The sequence below is a fragment of the Pongo abelii genome, chromosome 12 (genome assembly GCF_028885655.2).
Source record: "Pongo abelii isolate AG06213 chromosome 12, NHGRI_mPonAbe1-v2.0_pri, whole genome shotgun sequence".
In the NCBI taxonomy this organism is placed as follows: domain Eukaryota; kingdom Metazoa; phylum Chordata; class Mammalia; order Primates; family Hominidae; genus Pongo; species Pongo abelii.
In genome coordinates, this window is record NC_071997.2 from 100221315 (window position 1) to 100236375 (window position 15061).

At 36.2% G+C, this 15061-nt stretch overlaps 1 protein-coding gene across 23 annotated transcripts in view; it reads right to left on the minus strand.

Annotated features, from left to right (window-relative positions):
• BIRC6 (baculoviral IAP repeat containing 6) overlaps nt 1-15061 on the minus strand; it is a 258994-nt gene that overhangs the window by 91501 nt on the left and 152432 nt on the right. For all 23 annotated transcript variants that reach the window (XR_002913821.2, XM_063713739.1, XM_063713738.1 and 20 more), the window contains 6 exons: nt 13612-13833; nt 10989-11769; nt 8433-8576; nt 7884-8013; nt 1885-2016; nt 1277-1441 (listed from right to left, as the gene is read on the minus strand). Coding sequence is in view for 22 of the 23 variants with exons in the window: in XM_063713739.1 (XP_063569809.1) it covers nt 1277-1441; nt 1885-2016; nt 7884-8013; nt 8433-8576; nt 10989-11769; nt 13612-13833 (1574 nt within the window). In the remaining variant the exon portion in view is untranslated. The remainder of the gene's footprint in view (nt 1-1276; nt 1442-1884; nt 2017-7883; nt 8014-8432; nt 8577-10988; nt 11770-13611; nt 13834-15061) is intronic.

The following is a 15061-nucleotide window of genomic DNA, read 5'->3' on the forward strand; positions in this document are numbered from 1 at the left end:
ACTTCTCCATTGCTTCATGATCATCAGATGCTTTATCACCACAAATCTTTAAAAATGTAATGTCATATCTTCTCTTAAACTTCTGCAACCAGTGTGTTGAATATTCACAGTTCCTTTCAACATTCAGTTCATCACGATAGATCGTTACTTGTTTCATGATCAGCATACCATTAAGAGGCACGTGTTCACTGCCAACACTGATGGATTCACTATTTCAATACACAATCAATATCTTCATTTTTAGCTTTATGGAGTGCTTCTTCTATTTTTCATTAACCTCTATTCACCATTTGCAGCACAGAAAATCAACGGTTTATCTTTCTGTTTGTTCAGGTCATGTATGGTGGTCATTCCAACACCATACTCTCTTGAAAGACGTTTCACACTTACATTGCTGTCCAGTTTCTCCAATAGCTTGTTTTTCTGTGCTACAGATAAACATAAATACTTCCTTTTTTTTATCACTGTGACCCATAAGGGTATCTGGGGCCTTTTTGAAATTTCCAACACCACAGAGCAAAAAAACACAGTAATGCACACACATCTTGGCATCATGTGGGGCATTGTGGGAAACCTGCTGTTGGCACGTCTGGCATGCACATTTGCAGTTTTGTTACCCACTGTGGATATGTAGGGAGGAATCGGGCATGCTCAAAAAATATCTGAAGGGGGCTGGAAGGTCTTTTTCCTCTTGTGGACACTGAAAAATCTGTGTGTTGTGTGCCTGTGTTTAGACTGCAACCGTCATATGAGGTCGGATGTGGAATTTTCCACTTGTGTCATGTCAGCACTCAAAAAGTATCAGATACTGAATTTTTGGATTAGGGATGCTCAACCTGTTATCACCTTGAACAACAGACAGGATAGTGCTCAATAAATGTGTTTTATCTGGGAAGAACATATGGCTTAACTACGAGTGGTCTAAGAGTTCTACTGCTTGAACTAGTCCTACAAATTTGCCCCACGGTGTTTCCTAAATAACTTGTCATGAACTCTCTAAATGTTTATTTCATCAATCATTTCATGGCACACTGACAGAAAAACTTAGAAAACCAGTAAAGTAGAAATAACTTGATAGTGTTAAAAAGGATATGTAATAGATTACTCCTTCTTTGCTCTCATTTCTCTTCGGAGGAACTGTATGGAAGAAGTCTCACTAACTCACTGATCTCATCAATGGCACCTGATTAAAATGATTTTGGTGATTGCACCTCTGATTTACATAGTTTTAAGGCTACTAAAATTTCTTTGATGTTTATTCATTGTGCAATATTACCTGCCAAGAGTTTGTGAAACAGGTGAAACACTGGGACAGTAATTATTTTGTTGGCAGCCTCTGCTCCTGAAGTACTTCCTATTTTATCAGGTATTGTCCTCCCCCTCCTGGATGGTGGTCGAGGTGGTGTAGCTGACACAGCACGTTTAGATTGAGACTTCAGCCCTAAAAGAAAAGGATCAGTAAGATTCTACATAGTCAACACACTAATATGAAGGAAAACAGTGTTTCTAAAATATTTTAATAAGGCATGCATTCTAGCTAATATCAAAAGACAGAAATGTTCCTTCTAATCCAATATCTAATCTCCCTATTCTATTCGTCCTTCATGACAATAAATAAATAATTTTGGCATTGCATCTGTAACTATTTTCCTAAAAAGTAAAAACTGTAGCTAGCTGCTATAATCTCTGAAATACAGATGACAATCCATTTAGCGGAAAGTGAAAAAAAATAAAAATAAAAAGATAAAAATCTAGTATTAAAACATCATTACGAGTCAGCTGTTTATATTAGTACACTGTATTACATAAATTTCCTGTAACTAAAATTCTAATATTTTATAGAAACCCAAACAAAATCAAGATTATAAAACACAGAAAGCATACCAGAGGCAACAACAACACTGTAATTGTCTTGAAATCCATTTTCCGCTTTAACTTTTTCTTTCTCTTCATGGTTTTTCTTTTCTTTGTCATCTTTTTGTTCACTAATTAATTTAGCTGTGATACTTGGAGTATCTGTAAGAAGATATTATCTAAAATACACTGCTTTTCCAAATCATTAAGAAGGGAAGTAATAAATATTTCAGAGGAAGATTATGCAAGATAATATTATGCTTAATACTAAGGCAATATAAAGAAATTTAGGAGAAATGCATGAGGTAAAAGGCCTGATACCCAATCTTTACTGACATTGATGAAGAAGACTCACCACTGTACTTAAGCCAGAATATTTAAGTTCTAATCTCTATAAAGTATTATATACAATATTTTAATGGTACCACCTCCAGAAACAATGAAAAACCAGTAGCATGAAAACTTGCTTTATTTTAGCCAAAGTTCAATGTGCTTGGCAACTGCATCTAATTCAGTCCTCACAATACAACTGAATGTTATTTTCAAAATGAAGAAACAGCCTTAGAAAGGCTACTGATATAATCTGTATATGGCAAATATGGGACTCAAGCTCAAGATTCAGTCTATAGCATTAAACTAGCCTTCTGCTTATACTACAAATGAAAGTATAAAAGAACAAATTTCTGTAACAGATTTCCTGTTCTGTTGATTTTTATTCAGGACAAAAACAGGAATCTTAGACAACAAAGTATTATGTTTTAAAATTTAATGTGTTTCACTTTAAAAAATGAGTATTAAGGGCTTTCATAGATAGTTATTACTCTGAATATTTCTTTCATTACTGTGGCATACAGCACACCACTAAAAACTACAAAATAAATGGGTGATCATATAATGTGATTTATTTATTAAGAAATTTATAGGCTGAATGAATTGATTTGAAATTTTAATTTTTTTCACTATATAACTGTTATCAAGTCTCCAATTCTCTTTTTTTTTTTAGACAAGGTCTCGCTTTGTTGCCCAAGCTGGAGTGCAGTGGTGTAATCGCAGTTCACTGCAACCTCAACATCCCAGGCTCAAGTGATCATCTCACCTCAGCCTCACAAGTAACAGAGACCACAGGCACATGCCATGAATTTCTGTATTTTTAGGAGAGACGAGGTTTCGCCGTGTTGCGCAGACTGTTGTCGAAATCCTGGGCTCAAGCCATCTGCCTGCCTCAGCCTACTAAAGTGCTGGGATTACAGGCATGAGCCATTGCATCTAGCTCGATTCTCTTTTTACTTCCCTAATTTAGCACAATTATGACCCAGTCTTTTATGTTAAAAAGGTTGAGACAATAAAACAATAAACAACATCTTTTGTAATAACTCTCATTTTATAGTTTTTAGTATATGAAAGTGATTTCAATTTATACAACTTCTTAATACTAATTGCTAATTGCCTATACACAGTTTTGTGAAGTAAAAAATTTTATACACATTACAAATGCATGGTGCAACAATACATTTTACTTTCTAACAAAAACAAGCAAGCAACTAAAAATGGCAAACATACTGACACAGGTCAGAGTGAAACATTTAAATAATAAGAAATTCACAAAATTAATTCATAGCATAATCAGGTAAGAAAAGCACATAAAGAATATTAGGTAATAATTTACTTAGTGCAATTAGAAGTTTAGCCAATTTTCATTTACTACCCTTATTTCAAAAGCAAACACTTAAAAAAAATTTGTCAACTTCCTTTTAAAAATGTTCTGGTTTCTAATATTAATTTACTTTTTTATTTTTTAATACAAATTTCTATTTTATTTTTTTCTCTGTACTTGAATGTATGCAAAAAGCTGCTCTGTTTTAGAATTCCACTTCTGGAATTATAAGGATCAGGTTCATCTCCCACCTGAAATAACCTTAACTAGAAATATATATTAACAATACTTTTCAGACACTGAGCATCAGACAGGGCAGGGCAGTGATGCCTGGGTGAGTGGAAACCAATGAGGTGACCCCTAGGATTGTGTGAGCTGTCTGGAAAAGAATTCCTAGGCCACAGCTCAGCACAACCTAGTTGTCACCCTAGAATGAGGATGTAAGAGCCAGAAATCCAGGAAGAAAAGATTTGCATCTATGCAGATTTGCATCTAGAGATCTGGAGATCCCTAGAACTCCAGAGATCTATATAGGGTCTTCAAGACTTCAACATGTACTGACGAACATATGTGAACAAACCACTGAAGGCCAGGAAAGGTACTACCGAAAAGCAGCAGGGCAAGCAACCCCAGGGTTTCAGGGAATAAAATGCTTTGTGCTCTTAGACATCTAGTGAATTCCTAACAGAGTACTCATAAGGACAGAGCCTTAATAGTGGGGTCAAATGGGATTTACAACCGCATTTTCAAACCTGGTACCTTAATTCTATTCTAATGAGGTACATATTTAAAGGTAAAATTCATTAAAATTAAAAATTCAATCTAAAAATTTAGTTTCTTAGTCTCATTTCATGTGCTTAACAGTTACCAAACTAGACAACATTGGTTTATAAAAATTACCAGTAATTACAGTGTCTTGCCTTAGATTAAAAGCTGCTCTGATCCTACTTACAAAGATTAAAAGCAAGCCTAAAAGCAACAAATTGTTTTCAAATAATGTCATTACATTTCATGAAAAAATAAAATATATATATTAGAATACAAAATATTCAGCACCCCAAAAAGTAAAATTTACATTGTCTGGCATCCAAGAAAATTCTCCAGGCAAATAAAGAAGTGAGAACATACAATCCATAAGGAAGAGAAGAATAATGCAAACAGACTACTATGTTCAAGAAAGTTGAAGAAAACCTATACACTTTAAGTAAGGACAAGGAGATACAAAACGTCTAACAGATCAGACACAGGAAATTATCCAAAATTTAAAAATAGAGAAAAAAAAAATGATGGGGGTAAAAGAGGAAACACAGATTTGGGGAGGTGTCAAACAACTTCACATAGCCTAATAAGTAACTGTAATTATAAAAAAAGGGGAGGCAATTATTGAAGAAATAATTGCCAAAATATTTCCAAATTTAGTGAAATCTAAAACACACAGATTCAAGAAACTCAACAAACTCTAATCATAAGAAATGTGAAGAAAAAATTGTAAGGCACACAATCATCATATTGCTTAAAATCAGTGACAGAAATTTGTAAAAGCAAACAGACTGATACATAAAGGTTATTATTTGAAAGTAATATTGTCGGCCTGATGTGGTGGCTCATGCCTGTAATCTCAGCACTTTGGGAGGCTGAGGAAGGCAGATCACTTGAGGTCAGGAGTTCGACATCAGCATGGCCAATATGACAAAACCCCATCTCTACTACAAAAAAAAAATACAAAAATTAGCCGAGTGTGGTGGCGCGTGCCTATAATCCCAGCTACTCTGAAGACTGAGGCAGGAGAATTGCTTGAACCTGGGAGGCCACTGCACAGCCTGGCAGACAGAGTGAGACTCCGTCTCAAAAAAAAACAAAAAACAAAAAAAAAAAACAGAGAGAGAGAAAAAATAATAGGTCACTTCCTTTTTGGCTAGTTTTAATATTCTCTTGTTGTCTTTGCTTTTTTTTTTTTTTTTTTTTGAGATGAGGTCTTGCTATGTTGCCCAGGTGGTCTGGAACTCATGGGCTCAAGTAATGCATAGAAAGACTCCATCTCAAACAAAAAAAAGAAAGTATACTGTCAAAAGCTATAGATAGCAGGTAAATTTACTGAGGCAATACTTCTGAATTACTTATTCTTATACATGTTGATCTAATATAAACATACAAGTAAATATATCAGAAAATATGGCTAAAGAGTATAAATCCACTTTAAAGAACCAAAAAAAATCACCAAATAGGTTACATTCAGCATATATAACTTTTGAGGTCATGTACTTCTAAAGCGATTAGCTTTTATTTTTGTGCAATACAGAAAACTATTTTGTAAAATATTTTGAATGCTAGAATGTTTTAGAATAGCATTCTTCCACAGTAAAGACTAATTAAAACGTTCAATTTTCAGTTATTTTGTATTAGAATGTCTACTTTTGCACTTCAAGTTAAACATATGAAATATCAACATCAATAACTGAGCTGCAGTGCTCTTCCCCACTTTCTTCATTTATTTAATTTTGTTTGTATGTGTTTTGAGAGAGTCTCGCTCTGTCGTCCAGGCTGGAGTGCAGTGGTGTAATCTCAGCTCACCGTAACCTCCACCTCTAGGGTTCAAGTGATTCTCCTACCTCAGTCCCCCAAATAGCCGGGACTACAGGTGCGCGCCATCATGCCCAACTAATTTTTGTATTTTTAGTAGAGACGTGTTTTCCCATCTTGGCAGGGCTGGTCTCAAACTCCTGACCTAAGGTGATCCACCTGCCTTGGCCTCGCAAAGTGCTAGGATTACAGGTGTGAGCCAACAAGCCCGGCCCATTTATTTAACTTTTAATTTTCATTTTTCTTCATCATGTAGAATGGACAATTTCAGGAAACTGATAGAAAATAACCTCTAACATCAAATTTTCAAAGAAGTTTCTCTGTAACAGATAAGGCAGTCATTTTCAAATAAGTTTTTTAAATATTTATAATAGTATGCTAACAACCTATTGTATAGTTGTAAAATGGTAGGAAAGAATTATGATTTTATGCATATGCATATTAGACAGCGATTGTGAAGCAGAAAACAATCTTTCCTACCTATAATGATTATATCCATTCACATGGTTTCACTTACCATCTATGTGTGGTAACAACTCCCAAATCTCTTCAACTCTCTCTTTTACTCTGGGCTTTAGATTTGTATTTTTAACTGATAGACATTTCCAACTTTTTTCTTAGATACTCCTATTCTTGCTTCAGTTCACAGCTTCCATTAAAAACTTAGGTCCCTTCTTATGTATACAGACAGAAATACACCTTCTTATATTCATGTTATAATGCAAACAGACATTTCTAGTTTATCTTAGAAGTTGACAACAGACATAAGATCACAACTATCTTGTGGGGTGGAATGTGTGTCTTGTTCATGTTTATAATCTTAGGACAAATTATAGTGCTTGCACTTTGCAGATGCTCAACAAATTCACTCACTGATTAACCAGAATTTCAGAGCGGCAATACACTCCAACTATCTAAAGTTGATATGGGCCAGATGTGGTAGCTCACACCTGTAATCCCAGCAATTTGGGAGGCCGAGGCGGGCAGATCACTTGAGGTTAGGAGTTCGAGACCAGCCTGGCCAACATGGTGAAACTCAGTCTCTACTAAACATACGAAAAAATTAGCTGGGCGTGGTGGCACATGCCTGTAATGCCAGCTACTCAGGAGGCTGAGGCAGGAGAATTGCTTGAACGTGGGAGGCAGAGGTTGTGGTGAGCCAAGATCGTTCCACTGCACTCCAGCCTGGGTGACAGAGACCCCCCTCTCAAAACTAAATAAATAAATAAAATAAAAAGTTGCTATGCCTTTGCCATCAAAAACTGCTTTTTAAAGAAGTATCCCATATGTTGTTTAAAGGTATCATCCTGTAAAATACAGGCAAGAACCTAGGGGAAAATGTTCTCTCTGCTTTCTTCATTGACTACAATAAACAATAAGGTGACCAGTCAATTCTACCTACTCCATTTATGTCTTGATCACTGATCACCATCTTCAATTTGGTAAATGTTTATTAATTAGAATCTTGCTATTCAACCTAATATCCTGCAATTAATCTAGTATAAAATGACCAGATGGTTTATTGTGAGAACATGTCATCAATTATTTGTCTGTATTTCTAGCTGCCCATTTGTCACTGTGACACATTAAACCAAAAAATTTGGGGTGCCTAAATGTATTTTATATTTTGTCCACTTGACTGGCTTCTTATGCTTCAAACTATAAAGATGTCTTGAACTTTCCTAGTCATTAATGGTTGCCAAGTGGATGCAGAAAATAAAGTTATAAAAACAATAAACCTCCATATACATCAAACATAAAGTTAAAGAAAAACTAATACTTAAATCTGACTTGCCTGACACTCTGTCAAGAACATCTGATAATGTTGTTGAGACTGGCAAATGAAGAGTACGGAATTTGTGGCCTGCTCCATACATTGGATGCTGGATGACGTGGCTAGTAGCATTAATTCTACCTTTGTACAGCTGAAAATCAAGAAATCAAAGAAATCAGGAAGTAACTTTTTGGAATACATATTGTTATAATCTCAAAAGCATCTAAGAATAAAATACTCAATAAATCCTATAAGATATAATTAATTTAGATATGGCATATTTGCCATGATTTGTTGGTCAACTTTTGCATTATCACTCTGTACCTACTATTTTTTCATTTTTTTCCACAAATCAAACTATACTTCTCAGGGTAAGGTAAAATTATGTTATTCCTAGGCATGAGGGAGAGTGCTATCCTGAAATTGTCAAGTTCTGTCATTAGGTATAAAGGCTGTGCTAGTTTCACTTTGCTACACTCGAAGTTAGAACATAGGAGATAACTGCAGGCTCTGATACGAAATTGTAAAATACATCTATACACAGCCAATGATTAAGTGTTAAATACTCACTGGACATGGAGACTGAAGAAACATTGTCACTTTCTCATCTTCCAGCATCAACTGTAAAAATAATCTTCGAATAAACCCTGAAATGTTCCCAGATGTTGGAAGGTTCCCTCTTTGAGGAGATGTCTGAAATAGTTCACAAAGAACCTGGCAAGACAAAATATTTAAAAAGTTAAATGCAAGATTTATATGCAGCTTTTTATTTTGAAAGATAAAAAGGAAATAGAAAATATGAATTAATAAGTTTATTTTAACATATCAAATCAGCAACTAAAGAACAAATGTCTCTGGGGGTCTAGTAGTTAAGTTTTTTTTTTTTAAGGAGGAAAGAAATGATTTTATCTTAAAATATATGAATACCAAAGGAGATAAAAGCGTAAGAAACGTATCCAGGGTTAGAAAAAATTAGTACTAAATGGTTTGCACATAATGAATACCTAGCATAACGAACTCCCATTAACTTTAGTCAATATTGGTGTGGTTATCTTAAAATAAAAATTATGAGAAAAAGCATATTAAAAATATATAACAAGGCCAAGGTCATGCTGATAATCTCAGAACTTTGGGAAACTAAGAGATCATTTGAGCCCAGGAATTCCAGACCAGCCTAGGCAACGTGGTGAAACTCCGTCTCTACCCACCCTCCCACCAAAAAAAAAAAAGCTGGGCTTGGTGGCATGTGCCAGCAGTCCCAGCTACTTGGGAGGCTGAGGCAGGACTTCTTGAGCCCGAAAGTTTCAGTGAGCCGTGATTGTGCAACCTCACTAGAGGCCTGGGCAACATAGAGAGATCCTGCCCCACCTCACCCCCAAAATGTATATAAAGCCTTAATAAGAAACCAAGAGAGAAATCAATGGGACACGAAGAGTTCATGCTACCCAGAAGCACAAACTGAATTTTCAAATACCTAGAATCATGCCCTCAGGTGAAGTTGGTAATTTAAGCATTTTCTTTTAATGCATATTTAGCAGAGATATTTTCCCAGTAATTAACTACTACAGGCAGTAAAATATCTTTCTCTTCTTCCTCTGTTTTGTTTTGGTTTTTGTTGAGACAGGGTCTCGCTCTGTCGCCCAGGTTGGAGGGCAGTGGTGTGATCTCAGCTCACTACAGCCTCAACCTCCTAGGCTCAAGTGATCCTCCCACCTCAAGCCTCCCCAGTAGCTGAGACCAAAGGCACATATCCCCATGCCCGGCTAATTTTGGTTATGATTTCTTTTTTTGGTAGACAAGCGGTTTTGCCATGTTGTCAAAACTGGCCTCAAACTTCTAAGCTCAAGTGTTCCACCCGCCTTGCCTTCCGCAACAGCTGGGATTATAGCTATAAGCCACAGCACCCGACCTGCCCTTCTTCTTAATAAAACTAACTCCTTCAATATTTTATAAAAATTATATTATCTATTTTTCTAGGTACTACTAAAGTTTGACTGGAATGAGCACTATTAAATAACAAGGAGAAAAGTTATTTACTAGTGTCTACCGTATCTCATATAGGCTCTATGCTAGGTACATTATACAAATTAAAATATTTAACTGTCTCAAAAAATCCTTGAGGCAGGTATTGCTAGCCCCATTTTATAAGATTAACCAATATGCCCAAGGTCACATGAGGTAACCAAAAGCAAAATTTGGCAAAAAGCCAACTAGAATTACTCTTGAAATAATTCTACCTTTCAGGATTTATTATAATAAATTAAATTATAATTTATCATAATATATGATAAATTGTCTTCCACTTTTTTTTTTTTTTTGAGATGGAGTCTCGCTCTGTCGCCCCGACTGGAGTGCAGTATGATAAATTATCTTCCACATTTTTTTTTTTTTTTTGAGAGAGTCTTGCTTTGTCGCCCAGGCTGGAGTGCAGTAGTAAGATTTCAGCTCACTGCAACCTCCACCTCTCTGGTTCAAGCAATTCCCCTCAGCCTCCCAAGTAGCTGGGATTCCAGGCGCATGCCACCACACTCAGCTAATTTTTCTGTATTTTTAGGAGAGATGGGGTTTCACCATGTTGGCCAGACTGGTCTTGGACTCCTGACCTCAGGCAATCTGCCCGCCTCAGCCTCCCAAAGTGCTGGGATTACAGGCATGAGCCACCACACCCGGCCTATCTTCCACATTCTATATGTGATTTATGTGGAGTCTCCTATCTGAAACCTAATCTAACGCCCATGTAAAGAGAAGCAAATTATCAGTACGGCAATCTCGTTACAAAAAAACACAATACCTCAAGGCACATACAGTACTCAGTGATCAGTGTCAATACTGTTCCAGCAGCTGAAATTTTTTTTGGGCTTTTTCTTTTTGTTTGCAGAAATTTTTTAAAATGAGGGTTGTATGATCTAGCTAGGTTCCCAATGCATCTGCCAGTCATCTCATTATAAAGAATAAGTGATTCAAGTGACAGCATATTTTGAGGTGGAGAAAGGAGATATCAGTACCTTATAAATTCAGATCCTTAAAAGCACTCAACCCTCACTAAATTTATTATTACCTGGCCTTTATACATGGCCCTTTCTTATGTAATAAAACAACTAAAATGTAAGTTATTTTTTGTCTTACCTGTGCCATCAGCTTTTGATTATTAGGATGGCATGAAATGCACTGTAGAAAGAATGCAACAGTTGCATTCTCAATTGCTGTGCGCTGTTGAGTAGTCAATCCTGTTGTAGCAGCTGAAGAAAGAGAAGCTGATCTTGCACTGGTCTGTTGTGCACCTAAATTATGGCTTCCAGAAGTGGACCCAGAGTGACACAATAAAAACAGAAGTGCTGTCCATAGTGGATTGACTTCAGAACCACCAAGCCAATCTTTCATAATATGGCTACTGCCAACTTCTGTCAAAAACCTAAGAATAGGAGCAACTAGGTCTGCCGTGATAGGCATCTTATTACATTGTTGTGGGACATGATGGCGCCTGAGTTTGTCCTGGGAAATATCTATTGACTGAGCAATGCTTTCTGAGTTAGAAATGTGGCTAAAGCAGAAACTAGCCAGACTCCTCACAAGAAGAGAAGGCAAACCTGAGTCTAGTAATTGTTTAATAGCTTCAGGAGATTGAGAAGAGGAAGCAAGGGTAGCCAAATGTGATTCAGTTAATGCGAGAGGTGCTTGTGCATTTTTAGAGTCATCTGTTAAAGATGAACTAAGATCCTGCTTTTTGCTATCATCTGTCATGGACAGTCTATGGTGACACTGCACTGGAGGAGGGGTAATTCCCATCCAGCCCATGAGCAAAGAAAAATAGTTTGGGTGTACGTGACACATTGAGCAAAGTAGACTGTCAACAGCTTTCTTCAAAACCATATTGCAGGGAAGAGACATGGACCAATTAAAAAGTAACCTAGAAAAATAAAAGATATCATATTAATGATACAAGTTTATTTTTAGAAGAAACTATTTCAAATATTCCTGTTATACTTCAATCTATACTCTGACATTATATACTTCATTTGACATTGAATAATAAAACATTGTAAGATTTAAGACTGCATATATATATATATACACATATCTATATTTAAAATTGAAGAATGTAGGTACAATGGAAGTTGAGTTAGACTTGTAAATGAGTACATAAAATCAAGTAAGCTATTTTAAAATGGTTCTACCATTCTCTGTGTGACCTAAAAAGGTCATGTAGAGAAACAAACAAACAAAAAAGATCATGCCAAACAAATGTTTACGTTGAATTCCACATGACAAATGGCTTAAATTCATGTTTGCAAATAAAAAACTATCAGTGAGGCTCAGTAATTAAGTCATGGATTATGCCAACCGCTAAGGCCAAATATGATGACCTACTAGAGAACAATAGGCCTACTTTTTATGTGTCACAGGAACTCTTCAAAAATATATTCTGCTGCAGACTTAATAGTTACCTATCAGTAAGTTCAGCAAAGACTTAGCTAAATATGGTGAAGAAACGTGGGTAAATAAAAACTACTTGTCAAAAGGACAATCTAGAAAAGTCTCAAATTTTCTAGCTTTACATTTTTGTTCTTTTTTGAGATGACGTCTTGCTCTGTTGCCCTGGCTGCAGTGCCAGTGCTGCCATCATCATAGGTCAATGTGGCCTCTAACTCCTGGGTTCAAGTGATCCTCCCACCTCAGCCTCCCAAGTAGTTAGGGCTAGAGGAACGTGCCACCATGCCTGGCTAATTTTTAATTTTTTTGTAGAAATTTGGTCTCTCTATTTTGGCCAGGCTGGCATCAAACTCCTCGTTTCAAGTGATCCTCCCATCTCAGCTCCCCAAAGTTATTTTTTTTGAGACAGAGTCTCGCTGTGTTGCCCAGGCTGGGGTACAGTGGCGTGAGCACAGCTCACTGCAACTTCTGCAGACTCAAACAATTCTTGTGCCTCAGCCTCCCAAGTAGCTGGAATGACAGGTGCATACCACCGTGTCCGGCTGACTTTTTTTTTTTTTTTGAGACAGAGTCTTGCTCTTGTCGCCCAGGCTGGAGTGCAATGGTGCAATCTTGGCACACTGCAGCCTCCACCTCCCAGGTTCAAGTGATCCTCCTGCCTCAGCCTCCCAAGTAACTGGGATTACAGACACGTGCCACCACGCCGGGTTAGTTTTTCTATTTTTAGTAGAGACAGGGTTTCACCATGTTGGCCAGACTGGTCTCGAACTCCTGACCTCGTGATCTGCCCACCTCGGCCTCCCAAAGTGCTGGGATTACAGGCGTGAGCCACTGTGCCCAGCTTTCTGACTTCTGCATTTTTGTACAGACGACGTTTTGCATGTTGCCCAAGCTGGTCTTGAACTCCTGACTCAAGCGATCTTCCCACCTCGGCCTCCAAAGTGCTGGGATTACAGGTGTGAGCCACCACGCCCAGCCCCAAACTTGTCTAGCTGTACTTTCCTGCCAGAGTTGTACATTAAAGATAATCTGGTGGGAAAATTTGCAACTGAGAATAAACACTATGAACCACAGCAACACCTACATTAAGCATAATTTTAGGTTAAAAAAAAGAAGGCAGTACTGCTAACATATCTTCTTAAAACACAAAGATAAATTAATATTTGACAATTCATTTCAAAAGTATACTTGATTATATTTGCTACTTTCAAAATATTATGTTTCTCCTAATAAACACGTAAAATATTTTGTTTTATCAAGTGAACACTAACTGATCTAGTACTGGGGGGGGAAAAAAGACTTCACAAATCATACTTACTCAAAGAGCTCTTGGTCCAGGAGTGCTGGTAAGTCATATTCTACAAGCAGCTCATAACTATGCCACAGAATGGCTGCTACACAGTGCAAATGAGAAGGAGATGGCATCAGAAGACCATACTCTATTGTTGAGGAGTTAGGACACATGTAGTTCATCCTGCCACTTCTCTTCATAGCAGCCACTCTTGCAGAATCACTAACCCATTTTAACAAGGCCTGAATTCTTAAACGAAGAAAACGAATTCATATAACCAACTATAGCGCAATTGGCATTTCATATAGATAAATACCATCTCTGCATGGTGAGTAGGGTATTTATGAGAATAATATACTAACTGTTTTTGATTATTTTAATCTAAAATAGGAAAAAAAGGAAATCTATTGGCAACAAAGACATACTAGTTCCAGTTCCAATTTTCCAATAACCTTACTGATTTCAACCATCAAAAGGTTTGAGATAACATACTAGAACAGTGATCTGGGGCTAATTCTTCATTGTGCAAAGTCTCATGAAATACAGCATGTTTCATATCCCTGGACCCTAGCATTAAATACTAGTAATAGCCACCCACACTCATTCATTCTGACAACAGAATACACCCTCAATACTTACATATATTTTTTTAAGTATAATTTTTATAAGATGGAAATTAAGCTTAATTTATTTTCTCTGCATAGTACTTTTAAAAATACAGGTATCTGTCATTTAGAACTAACATTAATAACAAGATTATAGGTCAACTAACCCCACTAATCCCAACCCCCTGGAGCTGGGAACCAGTAAAATATACCCAACTTTGAACCACAACCTGGGAGCAAAAGACTTTTAGATTTCTCAAGTTCTTAAAACACTGTGTTTACATTTAGTTTATTTTCCTTCAATTTCTATTTCAGAATATAAGATTCTTGGCTTCAGACTAAAAGAAACAGGGATAGGAAGGTATATAATACTAATTCTGAAAGATAAGACTTTCAATTTCACATGATGGGGAATAAAGAGAATTCAGAAGACAAGGAAGACATTTTTCTCAGTCTAACAACCTTGTCATTAATGTCAGTTTTATATAACAAACATTCATGTTTTAAAAAGTACTATGCAGAGAAAATGAATTAAGCTTAATTTTCTTCTTATTAAAAAGCCACAACAATATTTAAAAATTAAATAATCCTAACAGATTTCAAGTAACCTGTTCTGGAAAAATATTTAACACTGATATTTTAAATATATTTTAACCACTACTAACCATTATGATTCAAATTTGGCACAAATTATTATTCACTTTATCAAAAACAATTGCAATCTATGTTTAAATGTAATCCATAATTTTAATAATTTATAAAGATATTAATAAAACATCAAATGACTTCATTTTAAACATAATCAAAATATTAAAAAGTAACATAAATCAGGAAGAAATCTATGTTTTTCTAATATGGATACTACACATAAA